Source organism: Perca flavescens, chromosome 20, assembly GCF_004354835.1.
Source record: "Perca flavescens isolate YP-PL-M2 chromosome 20, PFLA_1.0, whole genome shotgun sequence".
Lineage (NCBI taxonomy): Eukaryota > Metazoa > Chordata > Actinopteri > Perciformes > Percidae > Perca > Perca flavescens.
Window position 1 is genome coordinate 23,955,304 of NC_041350.1, and position 15,402 is coordinate 23,970,705.

The window sequence follows — 15,402 nt, forward strand, 5'->3', positions numbered from 1 at the left end:
TAAAACACACGTTCCTGCCATTCTTCTAGAAATACTCAGTAGTGGAAGATGTACTCAGATGGTTTATTGATGGTTAAAAAATAGCATTACCACATTATAGAAAAAACTCTGCTACAAGTAAGTCATGCATTTCAAATTTGACTTAGTACAAAAATATTAGCATCAAAATATACCAAAAGTAAAAGCGCTCATTTTGCAGAATAATGTGTATTATAATATTGGATTATGATTATTGATGCATTAATGTACATCACTTTAGCGTTGTTTGTTAATATGGGGCTCTTTTTTTTTCTTTTCTTTTTTTAAGTTTATTTATAGAGATTTTCTATATAATACTTTACTGGGTAGCTTCTGAATTCACCTCCTTACTATGATAATGTATTTGATAATTATGTTTTGTATTATGAATTTGAATCTGGAAAGTAACTAAAGGCCAAGTATAAAGTACCTCAAAATTGTACAGTACTTGAGTAAATGTACCTGTTACTTCCCATCACTGGAAACAATTCTTCAAATGCTTTCCTTCACCGGAGGTGTTTTTACTCTACTGTAATTAAAGCAGCATTAAGTCACCTACAACCATTTTTAATCGCATTATTTTAATGGACGTTTTCAGTCATATCAGGGTACATTTACATATGCAGAATAATGTCCCTACTGTAATGAGAAAAGCAATTGCCTGGCCACTTTAATGATTCATGCACTAAAGACTCCCATTAATCCTGCTAAAGTTACTGAATTTGTTTAGAACATAAGTAACAGTTTTTCAGCTTCTTTCATCCGTGAGCAAGTTAAAATTGCATTGTCAGGTGAGGTTGAGTGTTTTGAAGTTCCAGTGGGGAGTTTTTATTGCAAACCAGGGAGTAAGAGATGTAAAAGACAAATCAGCACCTGGCGAAATAATCCTTGAGCCACATGTATTGATTGAGAACCTGACAGGCCCCCTGCTGATACAGTGTGCTGTTTTTCTAAGTGGCAGTAAAACTCATGTTATTTCCCCATCAAGAATTGATTCAACATCGGTAAAACCTTGTTGAAATTGTGTCTCTGTCTAACTCGTGGCTTTTTACCTACTATCAGGTACGAGATTAAGAACTTCCAGCAAGTGGAGCCTGGTGTTTATGACTACATCAACATTGGCTCCTGGCATGAGGGTCTTCTCAGTCTGGATGATGAACTGATGCATATGAACCGCAGTGACGTGGTCCGCTCTGTCTGCAGTGAGCCCTGCTCTAAAGGAGAGATCAAGGTAGGGGACAAATCCCTTAGATACTGTCCTGCTTATAGGACATATTGTCACTGCACAGGTTACCTCTGTCTTTGCTTTGGTTTGACTGTTCTTCCAATATTTGTCAAGATTGTTATTTGTTATTATGAATGGTTTATAACTATAATGATCTATCTTTAGTTTTTCAGTGTTAAAAACAAATATTTAAATAACTACAGTAAACAGTGGGACTCCTTTTTACACTGAAACAAACTCAGGGGGTACTCGTAGTAAAGTATTTTGACTTTTTTTCTACATGTTTTGTCGTCCAGGTGATCAGGAAGGGAGAAGTGAGCTGCTGCTGGATCTGCACTGATTGTAAGGACAACGAGATCGTCCAGGACGAGTTCACATGTAAGGCCTGTGAGCTGGGTTGGTGGCCAGATGAAGAACTGGAAGGTAGGTTTGACCTGATAGGAACACTGTACAAGGGCTGGCACAGGACTTCACTGGATTTCCTTTAGAGGGGTAGTTTGACAGTAGTTAGATGAAGAGATTAATACCTTCATATCTGTTAATTAAATATAAAGCTACAACCAGTCAGCAGTCGCTTAGCTTAGCTTAGCATAGTGACTGGAAACGGGGAAACAGCTAGCCTGGCTCTGTCTAAATGTAACAAAAACTGCCTACTAGCAGTCTGTCCAATCTGTACAATGACGGAAGTGTAAAAACAATTTGTGGTTTTGTAGGGGGTTATGTGCAACTTCCTAGAGTCTCCACTGGTTGATAGGCAACCTCACAATGGTCACAAGACTTCATGTCTCTGGTCATCAGCCAAGAAATAATTTGTCACATAACGCCCCGTAAAATCCCAAGTTGCTGTTTTGTTTTTGAATTAAACAAATGAGATATAGCATGTTAATTTGTGCAGTTTAGAGGTGTTGAAAAGCAGACTTAAGTCTTGGATAGAGCTAGGTTAGCTGTTTTCCTGTTTCCCATTTCTATGCTATTCTAAGCTCAGCTAATCGTCTGCTGGCTGTAGCTGCATTTTGGGAAACTTATCCTCCAAAATGTCAAACTGTTGTTTTAAATCATCAAAATTGAATTTCTCTGCCATATTCTTCCAAGACAGTAAGCCCCACTGATTAGAACATACGATTCTGCAATTTTTGCATGTAAATTGAGATGAATTTAGGTTACTTCAGTTGCCACAGGCGTTCCTGTTGCATGATTGGTGTTTTCAGAGACGAGGAGATTCTTTAGTCTAATTAGAGGTTCTGTAGAAAGTTAAGTTCCTCCAAGCTTTTCCTCCCATCTCCTTGCCACCTGTGCTATTTCGTAAACCTGTTCTGTCCTATTTCCATTGCTTTCCCATGACACCTGAGAGCCATTCATCATCCTCACCATTTTATCCGACAGCAGCCCTACTTCACTTACCACTCTTCTGGCCCACTTTCAAAGGCCTTCTGTGCTGTTCAAAGACAAGACACTTTCTTAATCGGATCATCCTGCCTCCATGCTTTTGCATTATTATTTTTTACTGCAAGACCTTTAGAAACTGTGGGATGACTTACAAATTATTCTAGTCAGCTTTCTAACCCTAACCTTCCTGTCCCCAATAAATAAATAAAACTACATAATTTAGATATTCAAAGTGTGACCTCAACATGGAGCAGAAGGCAGATCTTATATGGATCCATGAGAAACTCAGTGATTTACTTTGTCCTGCTGCATTGGCCCCCTCCTCCACTGGCTGTGGCCCAGCCTGGCCATGGCGGAGTAGAAAAGGGTTTATTTATAGTTGAGCTAAAAACCTAGTTTAAGACTTACTGTATTTTCTCAGGCTAAAATGTATTTTAATAATTTTGAATGTCCCTACTATAAAGCCTTAACAATTTGAAACTCTTAATTTCATTCTTCTCACAATTACCTTTTATTTAGGTGGTGTTTTCTCTAGATAACACAAATCTAACCACCAAACTGATGCGGATATGCTTAAAGTTTTATGAGCTGCTTTTATTGTAGTATTTTGGCTGTGGGTTTATATTGTGTATGTTTTTATCTTTTTCAGGCTGTGAGCAAATTCCTCTGCGCTACCTGGAGTGGAGCAATCCAGAGTCCATTATCCAGGTGGTTTTTGCCTGTCTGGGCATCCTGGTCACGTCATTTGTTGCCTTCATCTTTGTCTTATATCGTGACACGCCTGTGGTCAAATCCTCCAGCCGTGAGCTCTGCTACATCATCCTCGCAGGGATCTTCTTGGGCTATCTGTGTCCCTTCACCCTTATCGCCCGTCCCACCGTGGCCTCCTGCTACCTCCAGAGGCTGCTTGTTGGACTCTCAGCTGCCATGTGCTACTCCGCCCTGGTAACCAAAACTAACCGCATTGCCCGTATTCTGGCGGGCAGCAAGAAGAAGATTTGCACCAGGAAACCGAGATTCATGAGCGCTTGGGCTCAAGTGGTCATTGCCTCCATCCTGATCAGTGTCCAGCTCACCTTGGAGATTACCCTCATCATCTTGGAGCCTCCTGAACCCATCAAATCCTACCCCAGCATCAAAGAAGTTTTCCTCATCTGCAACACCAGCAACGTGGGTGTCGTGGCCCCTCTCGGCTACAACGGCTTGCTCATCATGAGCTGCACCTATTATGCCTTCAAGACCCGCAACGTTCCTGCAAATTTCAACGAAGCCAAATACATCGCCTTCACCATGTACACCACGTGTATAATATGGCTGGCGTTCGTGCCAATCTACTTTGGCAGCAACTACAAGATTATCACCACGTCTTTCTCTGTAAGCCTCAGTGTGACTGTAGCTTTGGGTTGTATGTTCACCCCAAAGATGTACATCATCATTGCTAAACCTGAGCGGAACGTGCGCAGTGCGTTCACCACCTCCGACGCTGTGCGCATGCACGTCGGCGATGGCAAAATTGCCTGCCGAAGCAACAGCCTGCTCAACATGTTCAAGAGGAAGAAGAACACTGGAAACGGCAGGTAGGTTCATTAATTGAGTCTGTGAGTCCTGCTCCTGAGGCACCTCAGGGATGCTGGTTTTACTGTAATTCCCTCTCATAGGGAGCCTGATGTCTTACTGTATTTACTTTCTTAGGGACACCTGTTGTAAAGTGTGACGGATATAGGTCAGTGCTCAATTCACACAGCTGTTTGAACCTTTGAACTGATGGTAAAATTAAAACAAGCATCTCTGTGTGCTAAGGGATGACAAGTGGGATCACAAATGCAGACTACAGGTTTCCTGCAGGGTTCACCAAATCAAATGTAAGAACTTCAGACCTTTTTAATACCACATAGAATTCAGTGTGATGCCTGTTTTTACAGTCATACCAGCCAAAGTTTGAAAGTGTGATCAAAAACCAGTGGGGACAATATGGCCTAGAATTATTTATATCCTTTTTTAGTACTTTCCAGCAATGTATTACAATCATTCCCAATGATATAAATAATGTGACCTGATCCCAGATAAGCGAGATAGAATGGATAGATGTATGGAGAGATTACATGAAAAATTATTCATTCATTCAACTTTTAAAGATTTTTCAAAAACCTGCAGATAACCTGGAATACTACGTACAACATAAATATTTTTCTTTTTTTTTTTTTTTTTACACCACAAGATCATTCTTTCTTACATGAACCATAAATGCTGTTTTTGTCTCCACTTTTGTGGGTTCCTGTGAAGTAACAGCCATCTTTATTCTGTTCATAGTTCTAATGGAAAGTCTGTGTCATGGTCTGAACCAGGTGCAAGACATCCTCCAAAAGGGGATCACACGTGGCACAGACTGTCAGTGCACGTGAAGAGACAGGAAGCAGGTTCCAATCAGATGGCTGTCATCAAACCCTTAACTAATACCTACCAAAGCCGAGGCCTGGACTTCTCAGACCTCAGCACTAAGACTTTGTACAATGTGGCTGAGGAGGACGAGAATGACCCAATCATATACAATCCCCCCATCACTCCGCCAATGGTGACCCACAGACACATTCCTGCCTGTGGGCTTATAAAAGACGTGGAGGAGGTGAAGCTCTACAAACCTCAGCATCTGCAGCCAAATTGCATTATCCCCCAACACGTCGTCATGGACCACCTACAGGGGAATGTGACGGTTGGTAAATTCAACAGTGACACCCCTGATCCTAATGATATGATTAGCATGCCCGAGGCGGTGAGCGGCGGCATGCCCGTATACCACCAGGCCCACCTGATCCAGCAGGAGCAGGTCCTGCCTCTGCACATGGACCTGTTTGATGAGGAGCCCTCCCCCCCTTTAGAGGACGAGGAGATGGAGAATGAGCAGTTTGGCCTTCTCCAAGGCTACATGTACAACAACGCCCAGATTCATGACGAGGACGTTGTTGAGGTCAAATTAGCCCTGGAAAACTCTCTGGCTCTAATGCCTCCGTCCCCTTTCCGAGATTGCGCTGCTCCTCCAGTTAGCCCCTACCCCAATTCGCCGGTGTCCGAGTCGATTTTGTGCAGTCCTACAAATGTGACATATGCCTCCGTCATCCTCAAAGACTTCAAGCAAAGCTCCTCAACTCTGTGAGGGTGCACACTAAATATTACCAGTTGTTGTACTATATTTTCAAGTTTCTAATGACTTGTGCTGTATATGATTATATATATATATATATATATATATATATATATATATATATATATATATATATATATATATATATATATATATATATATATATATATATATATAAGGAAGAAGTCATTCTGTGGTCTGACAAGTCATTTTTCACTCTATAATTGATAGCTGTTACATGATAAGGGTGAACAAGGCACAACATTTTAAAATTCTTTTTGATGTCTACAATAGTGAAAAAATTTGCCTCTTACAAACAGATATTTATATGCTAATATAAGCTTTAGGATTAAATACATTTTGTGCTTAACAATAAGACGAGCAACTAAGATTGTCTATGTATGTACATTTATTACTATGAACAAATTTATTTGAGAAACTATAGGTGACATAACAAGCAGATGATTTTACAGATTTTAAACCGGGCGACTTAATGGGGAATATAGTTTGTATGTAAAATTGGATTTGTCAATAGTATTTTTAGAAAGTATGTTTTGTGTTACGCATTGTGACTTTTCTGTTTTATTAACAAAAGAAATTGAAAAGTTTAAAGGAATAGTTTGCAATTGGGAAAATACACTTATTGCTTTCTTGAAGAGAGTTTGAGATGAGATTTCCCTCTAACATCTGTCCGCTAAATATAAAGCTACAGCCATTAGCTAAGTTTAGCATAAAGACTTGAAAAGGGGAAACGGCTGCCTTTTCTCAGCAAGAGGTGTACGAATAACACGCTAATATCTAATTATCCCAACACATTTTTTGGTTTTTGCATGTCATTTCACGCCATATGTCTCAACTGACTTGTGACGTAGTATGAAGACCGAGATGGGTCAAACAAACACAGAACTTTCACCCACGAGACCGATGTTCGTGTCCTGTGTGAAACCAAAAGTCAACAACCAAAAAGTTCAGAATGAGAACAACGTTAACCACGTGTTTTAAAACTGTTTTCCCATTTCCAGTCTTCATGCTAAGCTATGCTAACTACTGATGGTAGCTTCGTTTAAGGTGTACAATACATGAGAGTGGTATCAATCTTGTTATAAAACATTTTGGCAAGAAAGCAAATTTCCCAACTGTCCAACTTTTGCTTTAAGCGGTTAGAGCAGAATAAAAATTTTCTTTTTTGACAAAATTTTAAATGTCGACATGATTTCTTGTTGGAAAAAACAAGCAATTATGTTTTATTATTTTTTTTAATTTTTTTTTTATTATATTGATACAGTATGCCAAGCAAGTGCACCGAATGTAGCAGAGAACAAGTTCAAGTGCCACATTTTCACTTAGATTTTGTTCTTTTCTTTTGTACATTTATCTCATTTCTATGGTCTTGAAATGAAAGTTAAAACTACTGTAGTTTTAAAATTTGTATTTTTTTATAATTAGACATCTGATTTCATAACTACATAGATTTATGTATAAAATAAACAACATGCATATGTTTTGTGAATGTATGAATTGTGAATCGTATTTTGATATTCAGACGATATCTATATGCATTACAGTATTAGAAAAAACGAATTAGCTGTGTATGCCTCTATTGTGTTATGTACAGCCAATCTATTTCCTAAGTATTAAGAGCCTATCAAAACCGTATAATGTGATGAAGTGCTTCTGTTACCATTAATAATATTCTGAATGAGCTACCTGCAGCCTGATATATACACACAGTATTTAAACTAAGTCAAATTAAATATTTTTTATGCTTTCGTCTCCTGTTTTTCATGGTGAAACATTAGCTGACTGTAGAATTGGCCTTGCCTACTCCAGCACCATGTTTTAAATCGAAGGTCAAGGATTTATGGCTTTGGTTTGGAGGAAGAACTTCAAAACAGGAACACTAAGAAGTAGTTGTAAAGAGAAAGTGTAGGGTTGAGACCTCTGCAGTAAAGTCCGGATTATGTAAGACCTTTGCTGTATTTTTATGGGCTAAACGACCACAACATGGCGGTACGTTCAGTTACACCATGTATAGAAAAGCTGTTTAAAGTTTTAGTCATTGGGGATCTAAGTGTTGGGAAAAGTAGCATTGTCTTGCGTTATGTTAATAAACGCTTTGATGAAAGATACAAGGCATCTATTGGAGTTGACTTTGCTCTAAAAACTCTTGAATGGGATGCAAAGACAGTGGTGAGGCTGCAGCTTTGGGACATTACAGGTGAGTTTCAAGATTATGAAGTCCCTTTTTACCATAAATGATGGTGATGCCATAAAAATGTGCAATTTCTGGGAAAACAGTAAAATCTGCAGTAACGTTACAACTACAAAAGGAAGCTAAAGCCAAAGGTAACTGCACTGTGGCTAGGCAGCTGAAGCAGCTGTGTCAAATGAAAGCTAGCTAGCTAGCTTAACCGTGGGATCGTCTTGGCTAGCTTTAGCTAACGGTAACGTTAAAGCTAAAAACATTCATTTATTAGTTGCTGAAGGTGTTCTCTGTAGTTGAAACAATTTTTAATAAACTGATACTGTATCTTGTAATGTATTTGTTAATCCACATAATTAAATGGGTAACGTTAGTAGCTAGCTAAAATAGAGAACAAAAACCCAGCTAATGCTAAACTAACATTAGCTTAGCAGAGTTGCATCAACTGCCATCACCGCGTTTGACAGTTGGACTTGGAATTTATCGCTATGTGAATTGGTGGTTACCTTAGTTAACTTTAAATGTAATATTTAAATCTTTTCAATTTAGAATTAATGTATAATATTGATTTCAATATACACATAAGTAGACTGACAGGCAGACTCCTAGCAAAACCGAGACATATTTAATCCCTATGCCTGCTAGCCTATAATGGATTGTAGGTAAATGATACACTTTATTCATCCCCTGGGGAATTACAACCTCTCCACAGCTATTGCAGCGCAGTATTTGTTGAAAGTTTATCTTTGTCTAAATTACAAAAGTCCTATATGCCTCAACCAATATATTACCCTCAACCAATAATAAATCATGCTGGGATTTGACTATAAATGTTAAATAATTTCACAGTATTTTTAGTGACTGGAAATTTGCTGTCTTTTTATTATTAGAATTCTATTATTTATTTTAATTCTATCTTACCAGTGGCCATGCAAATATACCATTTTATTTCAGAAAACTACTGTTAGTCTCTCATTTGTTACATAACCTTTGTTGTTACAGTCCAATAGTTCAAATAACGCATGATAAACAAACCGTAGCATCACTGACTGGTTCTGGGCCAACTTTAAATTCAAATAAATAAAAAAACTGTAAGCCTTTGCCAAATAATAACAGCAAATCTGGGGAAAATGAATTCATCTTCACTCTTCGATTTGAGCACAAGCTGTGGTGAAGCATAAATCACACAGATTTATTTTCTCTTCCCTCAAGGCCAGGAGAGGTTTAAGAAGATGTCCAGAGTGTTCTACAAAGAGGCGATGGGAGCAGTAGTGGTCTTTGACATTACAAACAGCTCCACCTTGGAGGCTGCCTCAGAGTGGAAGCAGGACCTGGATAGCAAAGTCTGTCTCGACAGCGGACGTCCGGTACCTGCCGTCCTGCTGGCCAACAAATGTGACATGACAGGAAGGGACAGAGACTTGGTGTCCTCGCTGGACAGCTTCTGTAAAGACAACAGCTTCATGGGCTGGTTTGAGACATCTGCAAAGGTGTGTTGTATTTAAGTTATTTTAGGAGAAGAAAATCTGTTTACAGTGGCAGTTAGAAATATGCAAACGTTTCTCAGAGGCATTATCGGCTGAGTAAAGCCTGAATAGGATATGAGGCACCAAATATTCCCCTTTTTCAGTTTTTTTTTCTTTTATCAGGATGACTTTAGTAAACACATTTCATCATAGGCTCAAGAATGGATTACCAACAACATTATGGGAAACTGTCCCATGATCCCATACCCATAGAAGCCCCTTAAAAAACCCAGGTTCATAACGTATTACTTGTCTTTGGTAATTTAAAAAATTGTAAATTAATCATGCACCACTTAAGCAAAATATTAACCAAGAAAGGTCCTCTATTATTACTTATTCAAATCTAACTTTAACACTTTCATTACTGTATTTGTTTATGCCAAATAACCAATAACACAGTAAGATGAGGAACGATTATCATTACAAATAGATAGATTATAATAGATTTCCTTTCATTAGCCTATTCCTAATGATTTAAAGTGAGATTATGTAAGAACATGAAACAATAGAAAGTTTCAGAAAGTTAAATTAATTAGCAAGAATAAGTACACTTGCTCAATTTAATACACTCAGAGGTTTTGTGTCTACAGTCTTACTGGGTCTGGTATGACCAGTAGCTTATGACGGCTGATGTTAGCAAGCTTTAGGTAGATATTATTGTATAACTGACATTACTGAGTCACTTCTCTGACTTTATGACCCTTCTTTACCTGTGCTACTGTTACACCATGTTTTAGCATTTCATTGCTGTCCTGAGAAAATCAGGTATCTCCAAAATATCAACTTCTCATTAACTAAGAAAAATAACAAATCATTAAAATAATTAAATAGTATGGGGTTTTAAATAATGGGGTTTTAATGGTTAATATAGCCCGAAGAGAAAGCAATACTTGACTCTTCACTTTATCCGAAATAAATCACCAATTTTGTCAAAAGTCAAAAGTTTTCAGGGGACAAACAGCAACATAGGACACAGTATAAGTGTCCTTAAGGACACAGTATCTAGTTACATATTCTTGCAGTAACGTGCTAGTGAATTCATTAATATGCGTGAGGTCACACGTTGTTTGGCTGTTTTGAACAACTAAGACTGTATTTTGTCACTTAGTAAAAGGACTAATATTGGCATACTCTCTTAGCTGACTGACTTACTGAAACTGAATTATTGATGTATTAATTTGCTTGTTTGATGGTTTTTGTATTTTACATTTTTTGTATGACAAATTTTAGTTTCCATTTCCTCTTCTGCCTGAGCAAAGTTTCTTGTGGCTCACAATTAGAATGCAAGAGGTTACCCTATACTATATGCGTGAACTTTAACACTGCAAAACGTGGAACAGGAACAACTTGCAGCCAAGGTTTAAACACCGAGCCAAACACTCAACTCAACGGATGCATACACAATGTTCTAAATTATATTCCCCCCCTCACCATTTATAGGACAATATAAATATTGATGAGGCAGGTGCCTTCCTTGTCAAACAAATGATGCTCTGCGACACCGGCCTGTCCAATGAAGAGCACCGCTGGGACAGGATCAAAGTGAGCCAGGCTCCCGGGGAGAGTCAGAGCCAGTCATTGTGCTGCTGGAGACCACGGCTCTGAGGCAAAGAGCCAAACAACTGCAGCTACTGGTTAAACGCTCTAACTAGACCTGTTTTTGATACCATGTCATGAATCCACAGCCACTGATTAGAAGCTATTTGAGCTTGTGTTACATAATAGCCAGTAACTTTATATGCACGTTTCTACCTCGCCAGGTTTTTTCAGTAATGTGTGGACTGTGTGGGCTGCCTCATAAACACCTCTGTGGAGACGATTGAGCTAATTTCTCTGATGATCCACTGATACCAACAGGCTAATAAAGTGATCAGCATGACATACATCCTGCTGGGAAAAGTCTGTGACACTCATCGTGCAACTAAGACTTGCTGGTGATTGACCTAAAACTGTGAAACGGTCACAACTGCCATTTTCCCAAACAACAAAAACAGCAAGAGAGAGAGACAAAAAGATTTTTAAAATGTTGTTTGAAGCTATTAAACATTTCTCATTAAACGACAACCTATTCAATCTCAGCTCTGAGTGTTACTTGCCTGTTATGCAACACATGCATATAATTAAATGTTAATAACTTCACAGTGAGATGATGGCTAAGACCCGTGCATAAGCATCGCAGCCAGGCTTGATATGGCCAATAGTAGAGAAAAGCATATCAGCATGACCTGATTTTGATGGAGGGAGGAAAAGATGCTACATACCGCCCAGAGAGCTGAAGGGAGCAGAGCACTTATGCTGTACATAATCATCATCTCATCATCACAACAAATATATATATATTTTTTTCTATAATAGGATGTCAACCATGACATGACTGAATTTTTAGATTGATGCATTTGTAAGTTCTAGATTTGTTGATGCAGAGATAGACAGAGATACAGAGAGGGAAAGACATTCTCAGACGGAGCATCAAGCACTTACAGCAGTGACTGCTGATAAAAGAAAAGAGTATTTTATTGACCACCAGTAGTGGTGGAAGAAGAATTATTCACATCCTTAAGTAAAAGTAGCAATACAAACATACAAAACAATTTGACTTAAACAAAATGGCAGAAGTATTGTACACAAAATGTACTCATCATGGGTAGTTTAATCCATAACAATGCATTATATTTTATAAATTCATCATAGGTTCTGTATGTGCAATCTTAATCTGTAAAGTAACAAGGCGCTATACAGTTTATTCATTGAGTAAGGTGCAACAATAGTGAATCCAGCCAAATATGTTTGAGGTCTATGTTTTTATTTTTTTTATTTTCGGGGGGGGCATTTCTGCCTTTATTGGACAGGAAAAAAGAGAGATATGAAAGGGGAAGACATGCAGGAAAACCATCATAGGTGCACATCTGCATCGAGGAATAAACCTCCGCACTACCAACTGAGCTCACCGGCCACTTCCAGGTCTATGTTAATAGGATTCGTGTCTATGTGTGATGCCCTATATTGCCAAAAGTAGACTCCTCTGTCCACATACATTTGGCAGGGTAGGGTATTTTTTTTCCACTCCATGACCTTGAAGGAGAGTGGCGTCTATCAGTTCATTTGTCCTGTCTTTAATCATGTGGCTCTGTCAGTAAATGCTTTTTAGTTTTTTGTACTCTAATGAAGCAGCGTCCCTTCACATTTTAATCAATTTCAAGGGGATTCATTTTCCGTTTTTGTAAATCAGTATCATATAAATATTCATGCTGAAAGCAATTGGATGCTTTTAATGCATTTAATGATATGTCTCAGTGCATTGTCTTGTAGATATTTGAGGAGAGTGAAACCTTGTCCTTTATGCTCACTGACATGTTGTGTATTTCACAGGTTATTTTTGCACACCAATCTGTTCTTTGCTGTCCTGCTGTAGTTTTACTTTTCAGTGTCCTTGCTGTGCATCTAGGGAACTGTTCTACATCCTGCCGGCGGGTACCTAAACACAGTAGCTTTTGTCCAAATTCAGGCCCTATGCAGGTTTGTCATGTTCATGTTTTTTTATTAAACCTTGCAATGGTCTATGTGTAAAACCTCATACCGCTTTATTGTAACAGCATGTATACACTTTGCTGATCAAGTAAATTGCAACATAAAAGCCAGGAAGGAAGTTTACCTTTGTGTGGCAATTGCGCCCGAGGGAAAGTGAGAGAAGAAGTAAAACACAACTGCTAATTATGGATTTATGTCCCAGATACTAGAGACCTGAATTCAGGAGTCAAACAAAGATGCTGGCCCCAATACTTTTTTACATCGGACACAAAAGCTCAGCTTTGGAACTTGTTTATAAATATGACAGTCTGAATGGGAGTCACACACTCTGAATCAGATCCAGTTACTTGTGCATTATTAATATTGCCCTATTTTATCTACCCTCCAGTGAGCATTTTTGCTCGCAGCTTCATATCATGATTGCATAAAAATTTCTATTTAGTCAAACTTGTGAATAAGTTGATGAAGTACATATATCTCTGCTGTGCCTCTGCCAGTCTTGTATTGTGTCTTGTGATTGAGTGACCCAGTTTATGATGGCCTATGTTAATTAAGTATTCACTGTCTGTGGAAAGCAGACATAAATACTAGTCTGGTATACTGCACACATTCTGGATGTCAAACAGACTCTTTGATGTCCCACTGGCATGAAAATGGCAACTTCTTAGTGTGTGCAAAAATGCCAGGATGTAAATTAACCTAATTATTAAAAACAGATCATATCCTGCACCATCAAGGCAACCAATCAGGGGAGGAATCCATATGTTGCTGTCCATGGTGCTGAATTTTGGCTGTAAAAAGAGCCCTCCACAGCAAAATGCTTTCAGATTGCAGGGTGGTAGAATGTTGGTAGAATACCCCATCTAGTGTAGAAAACATGCATGTGCAAACACAGTTAAAGTGCTTGAGGAAAGCTATAGGATGCACCTGAGTGAGGAAATATGAATAATATGGAGTTTATAACAGGAATTACATATTGTTTGGAAATCTGTTATTATATGTTTTATCTCTGTGCACACATTATGGTACATCTTAAAGTGCTCATGTTATGCTTTTTGGCTTTTTCCCTTTCCTTTATTGTGTTATATATCTTTTTTGTGCATGTTATAGATTTACATAGTGAAAAAGCCCAAAGTCCACCCCAAAGGGACTTACCATCTCCAACAGAAAACACTGTTCACAAACTGCTCCAAACAGCTCTATTGTAGTCCAGCCTTTACTTCCGAGACAAACTTTGTAACACACGTTATAATGCTAGCCTAGCTGCTAGCATGGCACTCCCTCATACTCTGCCTCTGACTGGTTAGTAGTCCTTACCTAGGTACTGCGCATGTGCAACTCCCAACAAAGATGGAACAGAAGTGCGATGCCTCACTCTGTAGCTAAAACGGAGAGCTCAACACACAGGGTGAAAATATGGTGTTTTTTGAAAATTAAACCATGTAAACCTATTCTGATGTAACTTCATGAGCATAATATGAGCACTTTAAATCCTTAAATGTGTTTATTAGCAGTGGTGGAAGAAGATACTTTTCTAAAGTAAAAGTAGGTTTAGGCCTACTTCATTATAAAACACCGTAACCATGTTGCCTACTATCTTACATCTCTTCCAAAGTGCTACTTAATTCCTTACAAAGTGCCATCTAAATTAAGCACAAAATCAGTAGATAAATCTCAGCCACTAAAACATATGGGCCTCCTAAATGACAGATCATGAAGGTGATCATCTAACCAGGTTTTATGCTTTTCATAACAACATTTTCTAGTTTTCTAATTCTCTGTGGAGGTAAAATAACCTCATTTTTCCTCCTTGGGGAACAAGAGGAATGAGGAAATACGGCCTATTTTCCATGCACGCACAATAGATTGGATCCAAAGGACTACCCTCCTATCAAATTTCTGTGGGAAAGCTCTTCAGTGAAGAGGAGTATGCACAGGGAGATTTAAAAAGCACAATTTGAGTGGTTCTAAACGACATCTATGGCATCATGTTTTCCCTACTGCCCCTGCATTATTATTTGATAGTTTTTAGACATTGATAGCTGTCACAAGGATTGGTTTCTCTTTCTTTTTCATCCTGAGGCATTCATGCCGTTCAAGATCCTTCAGCCAGCAGGGGGCCACGCAACACACACATAATGAACTGAAAGTGATCCTTAGGTTCGCCAATTTCAATGTTTTCAAATGGATATTGCTACAGTGTTCAGTTACATTCATAGTAACAACATCATTTTGGGGGGATTTTCACTAAATATTTGGGAATATAGGGTTGTTGACATGGTTTTCATGTTACTTTTTGTATTTGTACTTTTCATAAAAATGACACTGTGTATATTAGTTATTTTATTTTATTTATTTAGTTGTTGCGAGCTATAAG

The 15,402-nt window shown here is 38.4% G+C and overlaps 2 protein-coding genes across 15 annotated transcripts in view; both read left to right on the forward strand.

Moving 5' to 3' along the window:
• grm1b (glutamate receptor, metabotropic 1b) overlaps window positions 1–5,818 on the forward strand; it is a 31,837-nt gene extending 26,019 nt beyond the window's left edge. For 11 of the 13 annotated variants that reach the window (XM_028565767.1, XM_028565775.1, XM_028565763.1 and 8 more), the window contains 4 exons: window positions 1,081–1,249; window positions 1,540–1,666; window positions 3,279–4,206; window positions 4,940–5,818. In XM_028565767.1, coding sequence (XP_028421568.1) covers window positions 1,081–1,249; window positions 1,540–1,666; window positions 3,279–4,206; window positions 4,940–5,780 — 2,065 coding nt within the window. In that variant the 3' untranslated portion in view covers window positions 5,781–5,818. Of the gene's footprint in view, window positions 1–1,080; window positions 1,250–1,539; window positions 1,667–3,278; window positions 4,207–4,321; window positions 4,399–4,939 lie in introns of those variants that run through there. The other 2 variants (XM_028565776.1, XM_028565777.1) reach the window with 2 other exon arrangements.
• A 1,699-nt stretch (window positions 5,819–7,517) lies between these two features.
• On the forward strand, window positions 7,518–11,575 carry rab32b (RAB32b, member RAS oncogene family). Of its 2 annotated transcripts, none has more exons than XM_028566031.1 (3): window positions 7,518–7,986; window positions 9,184–9,461; window positions 11,258–11,575. In XM_028566031.1, the coding sequence occupies exons 1-3, from the start codon at window positions 7,773–7,775 to the stop codon at window positions 11,318–11,320; spliced, it is 555 nt and encodes a 184-aa protein (XP_028421832.1). In that variant the 5' UTR covers window positions 7,518–7,772; the 3' UTR covers window positions 11,321–11,575. The 2 variants fall into 2 exon arrangements, with proteins under 2 accessions (XP_028421832.1, XP_028421831.1); XM_028566030.1 differs by having other exon boundaries at window positions 7,524–7,986; window positions 10,938–11,575.
• The last annotated feature ends 3,827 nt before the right edge of the window (window positions 11,576–15,402 follow it).